Genomic DNA, 16872 nt, shown 5'->3' with positions numbered 1-16872 from the left:
GCATAAGGCTTGGGTATAATCTGTGGCTTGGCATGTTAATGCATGGCAAGAATAAAGCTTTCCAAGAACCTTTCTGTAATGAGCAATCTGCACATCACTTACATAAACCTAACTTGCAGATTGAAAACGGTATGGATATGTTGAATGGAGGTTTAACTTGATGTTTCTTTGCTGGTCTTCCATTTTGAATACTTCTTATTCTTCAGGTGGAGTTGGTATCACATTTTGGATCAGAACACTTTTGTCCTCTAAGCCTTATAAGGTAATATAGAATGAAACATTTAAGCTGAGAGTTTTCTTTAGTTACTTTTGCAACACTGCAGTAATGTTTTCTAGTGCCAACTGGAAAACACAAGTTTGAGCTTTTAGTAGCTTTATTCCTTTTGCAATTCATCAGTGTATTGTTTGCTTATAAGATCAAGTTACAAGCTGCTGCATAGCTTGATGCTGCCAAGTCACTGAAAGCTTTTTTATTTAAAAAAGGTAGCCTTATGGACTAATTCAAGTGTTCCATATTAAGTAGCAGCATGATAGAAAGCAGAGATGTTTGTAGAAGTGGACAAAGGCATTCAAGGCTGGCATAATGGTCAGAGCAAAGCATGGGGAGTGCAATACAATAAAACAAGTGAGTGGATAAGCAAGGAGGGGAAGGACTATGAAAGGCCTTAGGAAACATAGGTCTGATCAGTCTGGCAGTTCCTGAGCTCCATCTAGTCCAGTATCATACTGTCTTTGATAGTGGCCAGTATTAGGGGCTAGATTCATAAAAGGACTTAAATGCCTAATGGCCACCTTGGGTACCTAAATCCCAGAGTCAGGCCCCACTAGGATTTGCAAAACCCTGATTCAGCTGCCCCTGAACCTTGTAGACACCTGCAATTACTTGGGGCCTAAATTTGTGTATTAAGTTTCCCTAGAAGCCTATGTTTATGCCTCTGATCATTTGCTCTGCAGTCCTACAGTAGGCGTCCAGACGTCTAAACCCTAGAACAACGCATGGACCGGGGAAAGATAGGGGTTCCTCCACTTATTCACCTGCAGAGCCCAATCTGTTAAGCATGCTCAGCCCTTGCCTACCAGCTCGGGCCATGTAGGTGAGCTTACACAAAATACTTGAAGGGGCAAGGAGGAGGAGGATCCCTTCAAACTTTTAGCCCACTGGTTACGGTACTCATTTGGGATGTGAGTGATCCCTGGTTCAAGTCCCCCCTGTGTCTAAGGGGAAGAAGGGATTTGAACTGGGATCTGCCACCTCTCAGGTGCATGCCATAATTGCGGGGCTGTAGGTTATTCTGATATGGGGCTCCCTCAATATCTCCTGTTGAAGCTGTTCCACTATGGATAAATAATTTTAAAAAGTAATTTCATCAGGGGGACTGGATTTTGGGTCTTCCACTTCCCAGGTGAGTGTTCTAACCACCAGTCTATAGAGTCAGTCACATGTTTTCAGGTTCTCTCTTGCCCAATGAATTTTTCTTTGTGAATCTCACCCTATGTAATTCAGAGGTACAAGCAACAGCCCCTTACACCCCCTTAAAGTCTCCTCGTCCTTAGGATTTTCATTTTCCCAAGCTTTGAACCTGGGACCTCTGGCACTGTAAGCCAGAACCGTACCCCATGGCCTTTGAGCTAGCCTTGAACATGAGGACAAGAAGCTAGAAGGTGGTGTAGGAAAACAGGGAGCCAGTGGAGGGATTCAAAGATCAAATGACATGGTCACTGTTGAGCCAAGAATGTGGTCTTAGAATCTGCATTTTGAATGGAAGTGGGGAAGAGGATGGTACTGTGTGCATCAGGGAGGCCAGAGGAGGAGGATGCAGTAATCAAGACTGAGGATAAGGGTCTGAATGAAAGTTCCAGTTGTGTAGATGTGGAAAAGTTTTTTGGAAAAATTTTTTGGAAATGTTTTGGAGGAGTTAGCAGCAGGTTCTAAATGCAACACTTGCAGAGTGCTAACAAATTATTTTTTGGAAGTGCGTTTGTTTCAAAGGAAGGGAGTCTGGTCAGCTTATGGAAGGTGTCAGTTTGCTGACTGGCTAACAAAGGACAAGCATTGCTTAGTTAATACATATTTATGGCAGAAAGTACAGCAATTAGATCTTTGCACTCAGTTTTAATTAAATGTTTATAGGGTGTTTGGCACTAGTATGGTTGAAGAATATGAAGAAATTGCTGACTCCCAATACCAATCAGAACGACAAGAGCTGTTTGATGAAGACTATGGTAAGCAAACAGAACTAACTGCTGCTTGTTAGTCATCAAACATACTTTCTGTACTTGGTGATTAGCTAGTATTTTTCCTCTCTGTGCTGAATGTTTTATTCTGAAGTTAAGGATTATTTTAGTTATCTTCATCCTTACAGTGATAAAATCTGCCGGAAAATTAGGAATGTGCTAGAGGTTATAAGCTTATTACAGGGGTGGGTGGGTGAGGTACTGTGGCTTGTGATATGATGGTCCCTTCTGGCCTTAGTCTATGAATCTGAGTAATGTGCCTGTTTTCAAGGGCTGTTAGAACATCCCATTAGGCCTTATACAACCTACTGTTCTTTGTTATAAACCTCTGAAAATTGTTCACTTGGGGGCACTACTGTCTGAGTTGGTGAGAACTACAGTAGGCTGGCTGACCATATATACACCTCAGCCATCCTCCCCAGACCTGTCACGTTGGATGTTGTGAGCATGCTTCTCCCTTTGTGAATCCTCAAGCCATCCTTCATCCACACACAGATTCACATGGTGACAGACATGCTCTGTCTTCAGGTGGTTACTGACCCACCCTGAGCTGGCAACCATATTTCTGATTACCTCTGCTTCAGATGCAAGCCCTGGCTTCTTGCAGGACAGAGGGGAACAAAAGTGAGTTTAGTTTTGAAAGGAGGGGAGACACAGGAACGTAAATGAGAAAGATAGAACGGTGAGGGAAGGAAGACACAAAGCTGGCCTTGCACATACAGTGAAGGAAATTGGACAAAATAAAAAGAATGTATTTGGAGTAAACATGGACTTTTCACTCAGCCTTGTGCTGAAGCATCCCATTTTCATTCTTAAAGGGAAGAGAAGTGTAGAAGAGGTTTTGCTGGGCTGAGGAAGATAGAAAAGTGTGGGCATGCTTTCTCTTCCTACATCCCAGATTCCAAAACATGCAGGGAGTAGCTCCGGCTTTTTCATCCCCCTCCCTCATCAGAAATGTTTAAATTTTTCACTTTGAAAATCTAGTCACCTTATTTCGTAGGAGTTACCTGCAAGAGCTTCCTTCTGAACCTGCAGAACTGCCTTAAAAAGTACTGTCTGTAGTTTATATAAAGGGGCTTCATCCCTCAACTGTCTCAGTTCCTTCTTGGTCGCTGCAGAGAGATAATGGACCTCATCCTGTCATGTCTTCAGGCATAAGCATTTCCTTAGCCTAGAATCCTAGATGAAGATTTATTATAAATCACTAATGTACTATAAATAGCTTGCTCCCTTGTCCCCAGAGTCCACCGTCCCTTACCAGGACTCTCAGGCCCTGAGGCTTGCAAAGACCTCAAGAGGTGTTTCTCTTGCCTTGTAGTCAGCCTTGAAAGGGATGAGCCATGTTTTGTGCTTCCCGTGTCTTGTTGAAACCCAATTTTTTAACCAAATTTGTGGTTTGCTGTGCCTTTATTCCCTGGGTTACGGGGGAGAGAGATCTGAGGTTCTAGACTCCTCTGGCTTCAGTGCCTACAACCTGATACTCCAGTGGGCTCATTGACAGTATCAATGTACTTTTAACCCTGATTTTCAATTTTAGTTTGTCCTAGATACTGTAATTTATTTTTACTTTGTGAGACTCTTTGCATATAACTCCAACACTGGACCTTGAGGTGTATTTTCACTGTTCATAAGGCTTGTAACTTTCTATTATTGCAACAATATTTTCTTCCATTTTAAACAGATTATCCATTGGATTACAATACAGGGGAAGAAAAATCTTCAAAAAATCTCCTTGGTTCTGCTACTAGTGAGTATAATTCCATGTTTCTCAGAACACTTTCATAATGCTGTCCAGTAATAAAATGGTTTATTTTACGTGAAAGTGAGATTCCACTTTATTGTGACACATTTATTTCATTGAATAATGGGAAAAATCATGCTTTTGTAATAATTCAGATTTAGGGCAAAATTTTCAAACTCCTAAATGCCTTAGGAGCAGACTGAGACAAAGTGCCTAAGTCTCTTTTTTAAATAAGACTTAAAACTCCTAAAATACTTAAAGCATTTTTGAAAATTTTACTTGGTCCTTTTCTCTTAGCATCAGAGCAATAAGCATGTTAACCTAAATAAGTGAAAAGTTAAATGTGACTGTTTGTTTTTTAAAGTATTTACTGTTTTGTTTAACAGTGCAGTAGAACCTTGATTATTGAGCACCTGGCTAAAGGGAAAGGATAGAGAAGCACTGTACATCTCTGAGCCAAAATCTTTGTGCATAGCATAGCTTCTTTATCCGTTCTTAAACCAGTCTGCTTTTGAGGGAGCTGATGGTTCAGGCACTTCTCACATTCTTCCTCTTTAACCAACTTCATTTAATCTTGGTGACTGTACCTAACCTTCTGAAAATAAGTGAGTTTTAGTGAACTAAGGTGACTAGTCATGGCACTACTTCAGTTTTAATGGGAGTCCTCGACTTCAACTGCATTATTTAAGATAGCACCAGTCATCCAGCCCGTCTAGAATAATTGTTGCCTCATTGAGCTTGTTCCTGTTTATCAATGCTAGTGATCTAGGTTTTGCATACACAATGAATATTACTTCTGCATAGTGCTCAAACAGGTTAGTAGTCTTGTATCTGCATAGGCAAGCATTTTTTTTAATCCCACACTGTACAAGTTTGAAATGGAAAAACTGAAAGCAAACTAGAGTATAGCTGTGGCTTAAGTATGAAAAGGTCATGGCCAGGAATGTTGCACAATGTCTTAGTGGGAAGGAATAAATTCTCAAACAAACAGCAGTCTATTAATAAATGGTAAAGTGCCAGATATGTTGGGCTTTCAACTCAAAAAAGCAGCGTGTTAGTTTCCCTGACGATGCCCCATTTATCCTTTTACCAGTCGTTAGTCTTGAGCTACCCATACCCAGAATAGTGTTGATAAAGTACTTTAAAATATGACGCTATATATGCAAATACAAGTGTATGTAACTTAATATGACCACAACTTTGGTGGTGTGAGAAGTGCAGTGACTTTCTTTAATGGATGTCAAATATGTTTTTATAAAAATGACGAGTGCGGTGGCACCTTAAAGACTAACAGATTTATTTGGGCATAAGCTTCCGTGGGTAAAAAACCCACTTCTTCAGATGCAACCGGACTCCTTGTTGTTTTTGTGGATACAGACTAACACTACTACCCCCTCCCCCCCACCCCCCGATACTTGACACTATGTTTTTATAGTGTCTTTAGTATGCCAAAGTTTGTTTAGAAACCAGTGACTATATAGCCATTAAGCATTCATTAACTCTTACATTGCCTTGGCTAGTAGTCTGTTGTTGAGAGAGCCATTTGACCAGTACTCTAGGATAATCTGCATTCCTTTTTCGAAAACCTTTGTGAGGCTGTGCTTGGGCAAATGTAAGAGGGACAAAAGCAGCCTCCATTTAGTCAATCTAGTACAATGCCATCTCTAATCTCAAGTAGTGAGGCTAATATCTATGTAAGATATTAGATATCTTAGAACCCCTAAGTTATATGAAGGGTAAGGAGGGAAACCTCAGAAATCTGATTAGGGATTTGGATGATCTTAAGAGCTGTCTTGCAGTTTTTCTTGCCATATTGACCAGTGCAGGTAGCTCTTGTGCCCTCACTCCTTCTCTTCTCATCATCTGAAAGATTCACAGAGCAGCTTTAGTTGTCTCTCTTTCCTGTGTCTTATCTGCAGCAAGGAATCTGGTTCAGATTTCAGACCTGACCTATGTTGGTTATGATCTCTTATAAGGCATTCAGAAACTACAGTGATAAGCATGGAATAAAAACCTAGAGGAACAGATAAAATTCATGGTGTTCAGGAGTGTAGCTCTCTTGAGCTTTTTAGACTGCAGAAGTACTAGTCTAATCAATGTTACCAAAACCCAAACACTTTTCAGTAATTCTGGTTCTGTAAAGATATCACTTGATAGGATGGGTAGGCAATCAGAGTAAAAAAGAAATAGTTTTATTTATTTATTTTATTTATTGTTCTAGACTACTTGGGCCATTAATTTATGGTTTCACCTCAGGGAACTCTTTTTCCTTCTGTCCCATCGAGGAGCTGAAAATGTTCTAGAGGACATTGAGGCATTGACAGTTGAGCTTAATCTACTGTTGACTCAGAAGACTGAATTTTTTTTGAGTGCTAGAGGGATTTCCACCTGTCTTGTGCTAGAAATACAAGATTCAAGAGTAGAAAACCAATTCAATACTAATATAGCAAAAATTCTCACCTGGAATCCTGCTTCTCTGAACTTTTCTGCAGTCTACAGTAGATCTCTTATCCATTGTAGACCTGTATTGAATCAAGAAATACAAAAAGATCTATAACCTTCCACCAGCTTTGATAGTTGCTTTCATGGAAAAAGTGAAGAACAATATTTCTCGGTTCAGATGGAAGAGGAACATTTTGCTTCAATTGTAGTAAGACCTTTATTGCCACCACCATGTGCAGGAAATATGTTAGCAGCATGTTGTTTCGGAAAAATTTTAATTGCCTTTTCTGCCAACATATTCTTGAAATAAAACATGTACATTTACAACTTCCTATTTTAAGTATGTTTGGAAGCCAGCACAAACCTTTTAGCTGAGAGCCCCACATGTAAAGATTTGGCATAATTTTGCAAAATAACCTGGAAACCTGTGTTTGAAATTATGTCAGGCAGAAAACCCAACCTTTTTTTAGATGAGGAGACCCATAAGGAGGAAGTAGGAGGGAATAGATGACTTGTTTGGACTGGAGGAAAAAAAAATTGATGGATCCAAAGTTAGTTTGTGCAAATGAATGGGTAGATAATAGTACAAATTTCTGTGAGGATTTCTCATCATGTCCTCTCTGATAAGTCGTGTTTTTTGTTCAGATGCCATTCTAAATATGGTGAATATTGCTGCTAATATGCTTGGAGCAAAAACTGAAGAGATTTCTGAAGCTGAAGGTAAATGTTGTTTCCTTAGATGCATAATTTGTTAATTTATTAAAAGATACAGGATTTTAAACGTGTTGTAGATTCCTTGTTTCCCACCTTCATTTCTCCTAAGGACCTGGGTGATCTGAGTGCAGAGTAGTTAAAGAGTGGAAGGCACATGTGCAATCACTTGGAATGCGTGTGCCCCATGCACAGTCATCAGAAACTCTTCCCTCAGTGGTATCAGTCAAGGCGCCTTGAGCACCCTCTGCCATCACAGCTGGGCCCTTTATACCAGCATATCTCGGAGACCCCTCACTTCCTTCTTACTGCCTGTGGTGGTTGTTAGAATTGCTTGGCTTGCCTTAGCAAATGCTCTGTGTGTTCAGTGTAAATTCACTGAACAGTAAATAGTTTCTAGATTTATAGTTGATCATACTTCATAGTGTGGATATGATTAGTTACCTTCAGTTCCCAGTTTTGGGGTTTCCATTTCTCAGTACTGAGGGATGCCTGTCACCCAGCTTCAAACCCTGTATCTTTTGTGCTGGAGCTTAGCTGTCCTGAATCGGCACTGAGTGCTTCGGTGTCATGCACTTCTTACTGTGCCCAAGACCCAGCACTGCTCACCCTCCCCAGTACCTAAAAAGAGGCATAAGACCACTAGACAGACCACTGAGAGAGGAAGGTCATCAGCACCAAATCCCCTAAGTATAGGGAGTAGAGTACAGCTGAAACCTAAGCACTCCTCTGCTCTGGTACAGCTGAAACTGGCACCATTGACTCTGGTGCCAAGGCAGGTACCATCAAGTCCAGGACCCAAAGGGCCCCTTCTACTTCTGCAGTACCACAATGACCTAAGACAACCTTGGTACTGATTAAACCAGAGGTGGTTGTGGCAGTGAGAGATCTGCTGAGCCTATTGATACCAGTATCCACGGCAGTGCAGGAGACGGCGCTCCTGGTACTGGCAAATGGAGGGGTGCCAATATCATTGGTGCATTACTTGGTACTGCAACAACCTCCTGTGCCTCAGACTTCCTACCCATCAGTACGGTCGAAGGGGAAGCCTGCAGTGTTGACTTCTGTACATTCTTTGCCAACTCAGCACTGGTCTTTGACACCATCGTGAGCATCACCCCTCTTGGTTAGCAGAGGGTGATTCGCTGTCCTCTGAATGAGAGACTGGCTTCTTCTTTTCCTAACCTTGGAACCAGTCACTGTATTCCCCACCTAGGTGTTACTCCCCTGGGTTGCCTTTGAGATCCTCTGGGTGGAATGGGATTGAGCATCTGGCCAGGGAGTCACTGAGGCCCACTACCAGCTCAGTGGTCCTTCTGGAAACTGGGGGGATTCCCCCCAGTTTCTAGGTCTTACACAAGTTGTTCCTTCTCTGTGTACTTGGAGAGGCATGGGGAGTCTACTTGCAAGGAGATGCCTGGTCCTCAGTCTGGTATTAGGCCTAGTACCAGGCAAGGCAGAGGCAGTTCACAAGGAGCTGTGGGCTTCTGTGAGTTTTGCAACTCAGGATTGCCAACCAACAATCTCTTTTGGAACATTATGATTTTAACATTTTGAGACTTCTTGTTTAAAGATTAAGGACATGTTCCTGGAGGATGCTAGATGTTCTCTTTAGTTGATGAGGGGAAATCCATGCTGAGAAGTTTGCTGCAGGCTGGACTAGATGTTACAGACTTGGCTGCTAAGGTTGTTGTTTTTTTTGTAGTTTCCATGCACAGGAGCTCTTGCCTGCAGTCCCTGGGGGTTTTCACATGAGGTCCAACAAACAATTCAAGACCTGCCCTTTGAAGGGTCCTCACTTTTTTAGAGCAGACAGACTTTAAGCTCCATGAGTGGAAAGATTCTGGAATTACTTTAAAGTCTTTGGGGTTGTGTGCTCCTGTCCCACCCAGGAAACTTTCTCCAGCAGCAGACCCACCGTTACTCTGCTGCTGCTCATCAGGACATGCAAAGAGTGAAAAGTAGAGGTTATAGACACAGGTGGCTATGTTTTTTGGCTTCTACATCAATGCTTGCTCCACCTAGACACCCAGGGGTTGCTAAACAGGCATTTTGATGGGTGGCTCAAGGACGCCATACTAGTTTACAACTTCTTAGTGCTTGATCCTGGTCTACTTCAGACCAATGGGTCTTAAGTTCTGTGCAATTTATTTCTACCCCTCCCTCCCCCTCTCTCTTCAGGGAGCACTCTCTCAAGGGTTTCCTCCTCCAGTAGGTTGTCCCCTTTGGGTGGGAGCCACAGAGGAGGCGCTGTGGTGTCTCACGGGGAAGGGGTTCTATTCCTGTTTTTCTAATCCTGAAAGCCAAGGGAGGTCTAATATTAGACCTGCACCCTAACTCAACAGATATCTCAAAGCTAAAGCTTTATATGGCCACTCTGGCTTCCGTTATTCCCTCCCTGGATCCTGCTATGCTGCCCTTGACTTAAGATGTCTACTCTCATGTGGCAATTTATTGAGATCCCAGAAAATATCTGATTCATAATGAAGCACTCTCATTACCAGTTTACCATGTGGGTACTGCTGAGGGAAAATTTTCCAATGAGACTCTACAGCGTGTGCTCACACCAAGAGTGGAATCAACATGTGCAACACATTTTGAACAACAGTTACAGAAGGCTAACTGTGTTTTCTCTCCTTTTCTGTGATATCTTTCCCCATAGTGCTGCCACCATAAACTCACCCTCCTGATTAGGGAAAAGATACTACTGTGATTTCTGTAACTATTCTTGATGGATTAAATAGCCTGGGGTTATGCATACCAGTTTGTTCTTTCCATGTCAAACTCTGCCTGATGCGGTCTTTAGCCTGTAGCTTTACACAACCTTAGTTATAGAGACTAAAATACTATCTTTCTTCTCCCCTCCTTCTCCATAGAAATACTTCAGCACATCTTTCATATGCAAAACAACACCAATAGGTGTCCAATTCATCTAAATGTAAACATTGAGATTCTGTATCTTGTTTGTTTAGTGTAGTTTGTTTCTTAATGCTACCAAATAAATGTTTATAGGGAAAATAAATATGCCTGGTTAATGAGAATTCAGATTTTTTAGCATGCTGTATTAACGTTTCCTGTTTTCTCACCCATTTTTATGCTTCCTTCCTGTTGACTTCTGTGGTATTCATGCAGCTCTCAGGAAGCTTCTTATACTAATTTGATTTGTGGTTCCATATACTTCAATAGGAAATAACAGTATGTCTGAAAATACCACAGTTGCTGCTGCTGCTGCTGCCACTTCGACAGATGCACCAAAACTGCCGGAACCAACCCTTCTTCCTTCACCAGAGTAAGTGATTGTGTGTTAAATTTAGTGCTAATGAGGTAGAGCGTGGCCATCACTAGAAATCTTCTGCATCAGACTGCTAGACCTCAGCCCTCGTTTATACTAGAAAACCCAAATGTAGACACACTTGCATTGGTTGACACCTTGTCTATACAGGTTGACTTTGGGCTTGACTTTAACATACTTGAGGTTCAGGTCTCTCATATTTGTTGATAGTTTTCAGAATGTAGTTACTGTGTATTGCGATGGTCTTCACTGCATGAAACTATGTGTAAAGTGATTTTTCCAGGAAAAGCTAAATTACTTCTTGCTTGACTCAATGAAATCATTGTATTGTACCTTTTTAAAACAGGAAGTCAAAGGTTCTGGGTCAAACTGGTTTTTGTGACCACTGAATCAGTTGAACAAAACCATACACAGGCTTTGTAAAACAATCTAATCACACAATGGACAATATTCTTAGGCAATATAAAATTTCTAAAAATTCAACCCAGAGAGAGTAGGCAACACATTGGACTAATTCATTTTCTTTTTTTCTGGGCCCTGGGTTCATATCTTAACTTGTCACAAGTGAATTGCACTTCATAAATCTGTATCGTGTTGGCTATTGTTGCAAATAAACTTGTCTATTTTGGAGGCTAGGAAGGCCATTGTTGAGGGTTTTTGGTTTTGAATGTTAAGGAATTTAACACTTCCTTGGCATATTGACACTACTAATCAGACCACAGGCAACTTATTCTTTCTCCATTAATTACAACAATCTGGAATTGAGTTCTGCTTTGGAACCAAGCCTGGAATTCTTCTCCTCCTCTTTCTTCACAGGCCTTAGTCAAGTTTCTTGGGATCTGATTTCTGCTCTGCCTTTATTGTTGCAGGGTACCGCTACTCAGTCCCATGTAGAACTGGCTCTAAAAGGGAAGACTAGGTTCTATAGGTTCTGTGTAATTGATACTCTGTTCTATAGGTCTCTGGGTTTGAGGAACCAACCTAGAAAATATGTATCCTAATACATGAAAATAAATTTAGCGATCTCCAAATTGACATTTGTCCATAGTACAAAGCCACAAAGCACAGTTGTCAATTTTTGTTCAAGAGAAACCTATGTCTGGGATAGTCAGGGATATTAAACCAAGTAGGATTGAGATGTATTGCTGAGATAAATGAGTGATTTACTTAATTGGAATGGCTCCTGCTTACATTATTTCTGACATTTATTAACTGATATTAGTCTTTCCTGAGCATCACTTTCATGCATTCATTTTTTACAACTACCACCATATCCTACAAAGGTATATGCTGTGTTTATTTTAACTTCTGTTTGTAGGCTTGTAACTACAGAGATACCACAAATAGATAAGGAACAACTAGTCAAGGAACAATTAGTCCTGGAATTAACGAAGGAGAGCCCCATTGTTCAGCTAGTTCAAGAGTATGAAGAGGAAGCAAGTCAATCAACAGTGACCCTGCTGCCTAGTGATGAACAAGAGGAAGAAACATCAACATGGTTTGAATCTGAGACAGAAATCTATTGCTATGAGCTGGTGACGGTTTGTTGTATTTCTAGCTTTTCAGAATATCTATATAAGTGGTGTTCAGCTGCAGAAGCTGTTCATCGGCAACGTAGCAAAACTTCTGAGAGCAAGCAAGGGGATTACTCTGTTACCATTCAGCATTCACAGCCAGTTCCAACAGAATCTTTACATGTTTCAATAGATGAACCTCTGCCTGAGAAACTAGACAGTGAAATTACAGGGAGAGCACCTGGATCTACTGTTGCAAGTGACTTAAGCAGTGTACTCCATGAGTATATCACTAACCATACTATAGATTCTATTGAATTGGAACCCAGTCATCCTCAGACTGTCTCTCAATCTCTCCCTTTAGAAGTTACTTCTGAAATTAAGCCATTATCTACAATGGAGGTCTCCTTGGAGCCTACAAAACGTGAGGCAGCACAGTTAACTTCCCAGATAATTCCCCAAGAGGATGCTGTTGAGATACATACTGAAACAGAAAAGAAAGCTGAGAGCTCTGGTTTTGAGAAACAGTCTGTGGTCTCTGAAACAAACGTTGTCAGTGAATTCAAGGAGATCAGCACAAGAGAGACCGATTCTGTCCAAATCCTCTCAAAACCTACAGAGACTGTACCACAGCCTGAATACACAATAGCTACAGTAGGCAATGATGTTGGGGAAGCAAAAGTGAGTGCTTCAGAAATGCAGAAGCAAGTATTGTCTCCTGTTGTAGAATCTTCTGCATCAACAGAAATAAAATATGATGAGCAAACAGCTGAAGAAGCTTTTCTAGCTATTCCCGTTTCTGGTGGACAGCAGAGAATGGCTACAGACTTCTATGCTGAATTGCAGAATTCCACAGATCTAGGTTATACTAATGGAAATCTTGTTCATGGATCTAATCAAAAGGAGTCTGTGTTTATGAGACTTAATAATCGTATTAAAGCCCTGGAAGTAAACATGTCTCTCAGCAGCCGCTATCTAGAAGAACTTAGTCAAAGGTAAGACTCCTAATAAATTATGAAAATCTACCTTTATCATGTCTTAAAATGTGTTTAACATGACACAGCCAATGATTAGAAAAATCTGTAGGCAACGTGTATTTGCGTAACCGATCAGCAGTGTAAAGCTTTTTTTCAGACAATTGAGAAATAACTGACCATTAGTAGAAGCTGCCAAAAGTTTAGATTTCTGTATCTGAATCTTTCCCTATGTATTTCAGGTTGCCACTGAATTTTATATTCTACTGCAGAATACACAGTGCTCCATTTTTAAGGAGTTTATGTATTGCCTTGGGATGTGCGCTAATCCTTCTGCAAGCCTTCCAGTATAGGATCTGATTCTGCTGTCTCTTAAGTCACTTGCAGAAGCATCCAGGCCTATAGTAATTTCCCTTACTAAGTGCGACAATCTATGGTAATCTGTGGTGGCATGTAGTCCTTTTTTGGTTAATACAGTAATGTCAAACTCCTGTGTTTGTGTTTTTAAAAAGAGAAGGATAGGGAGGGGAAACACAACCTGCAGATTATAATGAAGTTAGTATAACTATTCAATAGTTATTTTTGATGCATGCATGGGAGTAAAGGTTGGTTAATCTTCTCGTCATACACTAATTACAGAATCGTTCCTTAATAAAGGCTATAGTTGTAAATGTTTGCATTTCTCCTATTTGCTGCTGCCTCAACACTGAAAGCTTTTTGCAGTGCATTCACCCTAATGTAGCTCCCATAACCATGCTTATCGACTCCAATCTTCTGGTTAGTGCTATTTAATGCTGCTTCCTGTGAGTCACTATTAATCAGCACCAACAGTAAGTAGCAGAAACATCTTGCCACTCCAAACATTTCTGGCATACAACCCATTGCTAACTCTTTTAATATTAAAATAAATTCATATCTACTAAGGTCAAAAGGGACAATTATGATCATCTAGTCCGACCCCCTGCACAATGCAGGCCACAGAATCTCACCCACCCATTAAATAGGCTTTAATTTGGCTCCTAAACAGTGTTAAAAGTTATCTGAGAATTAAACGAGTAAAGACAGGAAAACAGCAGAGTTGTTCCAGAGGGTGGGAAACTTCAAAGGAGAGAGGTTTTCCCCCTAAAACTGGTTAGATTGTGGGAAGGGGAAGAGAGGAAGTTAGTACTAGATGAATGGAGGAAGGTGCTGTGGTGACAATCTGTGTAATTGTAGTCTTTAATATGGAACCCAATTCATTTTATAGGTACCGAAAGCAAATGGAAGAAATGCAGAAGGCTTTCAATAAGACTATAGTCAAACTTCAGAACACTTCAAGAATAGCAGAAGAGCAGGTACAAATTGCTTCTGTTTAGAAGTAGGTGACGGTATATCTTAACCAAGAGATTCTCAATAATGTGTAAAAGCTTACAAGGACAATGTCAGTATTTTAAAACTTTTTGTTTAGTGACTGTATTGAGCACAAATCTTTAGGAATAGTCCATGTTTTGTTACTCTGAAACAGTTATGTAAAAGCTGCATATTTGATAAGGATTGCTTTTCTATTTAATGTCCTCCTGTTCTCCATTTTGTAATTAATTAAATTTTAGGTGATTTCCTTTTCTGTAAATGAATGGGAAGCTGACTCTTTTCCCTTCTATCTTAATTTCTTAAATTTACTTTTTGAGAAAAATAAATAACTGGTATAAGTAATCTGAAGGCGATGGATACAATTTTCCAGAAGGGCTTCCAAGTCCCATTTTCAAAAATCGTTTAAGCACTTCTGCTTCTAAATCACATAAGCATTTTTGAAAATTTTACCTTGTGTTTATACAGATCCATACCTGATCACTTGCTTCTTTTGAACTCTTATTTTCAACCCTTATAAATGTAGGTCACCCTACTTTGAAAATGAATGAATTGACAGCTGCTGTGAGAGAGGTTCGCGGGGCTGGGAACCACCTGTAGATAGTCATGCTTGCATAAGAGTTTCCATTCCAACTCCCTGCTTTCAGTAATTTATTTGAAACTTATTTGAAACTGAAACTTATTTGAGCTGAAATCTTACAGGCTAGGTCTTGGTCCAAAAGTGAAATTTCTGTTTAGAAAGTGTAAGCAAAAGTTTTGTTTGCTACACTGGTGCCTTCAGAAAGCACAATACTTTTTTTCATCCATCTTCCTTGTGTATACTGGGAAGTCCTATGGAGCAGCCACTTTAGACAAGGCTTTGCCTCAGACTTGTGGTGTTTCTGTTTTTTGGTTTTTTTTTAACATATGTTGTACCTTCCTTAATGTATTTAGAGGGTGAAGATTGAAACTGCTTGAGCATGCTTTAAATTAATTCAGTAATCTCCCTCCCCCAAATGTACTAAAGTAGTTTGCAGAGCAATTGGCAATGCAAGGTAATAGAAGCAATTCCAGACTTTAAATGCAAGGTTTTTTAAACATCCTGTTTCCACTAGGTCCTGAAGCATTTTAAGTGTCATCTCATCAAAATATCATAGAATCATAGAATATCAGGGTTGGAAGGGACCCCTGAAGGTCATCTAGTCCAACCCCCTGCTCGAAGCAGGACCAATTCCCAGTTAAATCATCCCATCCAGGGCTTTGTCAAGCTTGACCTTAAAAACCTCTAAGGAAGGAGATTCTACCACCTCCCTAGGTAACGCATTCCAGTGTTTCACCACCCTCTTAGTGAAAAAGTTTTTCCTAATATCCAATCTAAACCTCCCCCACTGCAACTTGAGACCATTACTCCTCGTTCTGTCATCTGCTACCATTGAGAACAGTCTAGAGCCATCCTCTTTGGAACCCCCTTTCAGGTAGTTGAAAGCAGCTATCAAATCCCCCCTCATTCTTCTCTTCTGCAGGCTAAACAATCCCAGCTCCCTCAGCCTCTCCTCAGAAGTCATGTGTTCTAGACCCCTAATCATTTTTGTTGCCCTTCGCTGGACTCTCTCCAATTTATCCACATCCTTCTTGTAGTGACATATAGTTCTTGACAAGTGACTTATCAGGGATAGGATATTTATATTGCTATGGTAACTGTTGAAATTCAGGGGAAAAACTGTTCTAAACAACATATCACAAGTATTATTGCATTCAGACTTTCACTGGAAGTCTTTCAACTACTGCTTTTTGAACACAACATAAATCCCATTTAATGAACTTACCATAAGATACATTGGTTTCATTTTTGTTATGCACTTTACAGAAGGGAATAGTTAGAAATCATCATAATGGGATGTATTGGTATTGTATTACAAAAGATTATTGGATGTAGTTAGGGCTCTTAGAACTGCTAAAGATTTTCAATAAAGCTTTTCATGCAGAAATCTGACACAGCTAAAATGTTGCTTTTACTCTGTTTCAGGTGCTGTGTAGAGAATAGCTTTCTGTATTATAGAATAAGATCTCCTAACTACTGTAAATGTTTTCTGTGTCTTTAGTCAGCATGTAAATGAATTTTTCATAAGCCTTTGGCTATGTAGTGTCTGTTGCTTTCGTGGATAAGATGGAATTATAATTTGATAAATAGTATGGTACGTGTTAGCAGAATCCCACATACTGAACTAAGTGGGGGTAAACCAACTTTTTTTAAACCCAGGATCAGCGGCAAACAGAAGCCATCCAACTGCTACAAGCACAGTTGACCAACATGACACAGCTGGTTTCCAATCTGTCAACAACTGTGGCTGAACTAAAACATGAGGTAATTAGAACTCAACAGTACGGCATGAGAAACTTGTATGAAATGTTTCTTGGATTGTTGGTGGCTGAGTGATGCGGATGATACTAAACTGGGAGGAGTGGTAGATACGCTGGAGGGGAGGGATAGGATACAGAAGGACCTAGACAAATTGGAGGATTGGGCCAAAAGAAATCTGATGAGGTTCAATAAGGATAAGTGCAGGGTCCTGCACTTAGGACGGAAGAATCCAATGCACCGCTACAGACTAGGGACCGAATGGCTAGGCAGCAGTT

General features: G+C 40.4%; 1 protein-coding gene across 1 annotated transcript in view; it reads left to right on the top strand.

Annotated features, from left to right (window-relative positions):
• SUCO (SUN domain containing ossification factor) overlaps positions 1-16872 on the top strand; it is an 83911-nt gene that overhangs the window by 55388 nt on the left and 11651 nt on the right. Inside the window, exons 13-20 of the mRNA XM_077824154.1 lie at positions 207-262; positions 2132-2223; positions 3917-3982; positions 7064-7138; positions 10316-10418; positions 11740-12930; positions 14156-14243; positions 16496-16600. Of these exons, the coding sequence (XP_077680280.1) occupies positions 207-262; positions 2132-2223; positions 3917-3982; positions 7064-7138; positions 10316-10418; positions 11740-12930; positions 14156-14243; positions 16496-16600 (1776 nt within the window). The remainder of the gene's footprint in view (positions 1-206; positions 263-2131; positions 2224-3916; positions 3983-7063; positions 7139-10315; positions 10419-11739; positions 12931-14155; positions 14244-16495; positions 16601-16872) is intronic.

Source organism: Eretmochelys imbricata, chromosome 8 (genome assembly GCF_965152235.1).
Source record: "Eretmochelys imbricata isolate rEreImb1 chromosome 8, rEreImb1.hap1, whole genome shotgun sequence".
Taxonomy (NCBI): domain Eukaryota; kingdom Metazoa; phylum Chordata; order Testudines; family Cheloniidae; genus Eretmochelys; species Eretmochelys imbricata.
This window is presented reverse-complemented; position numbering and strand designations above follow the sequence as displayed.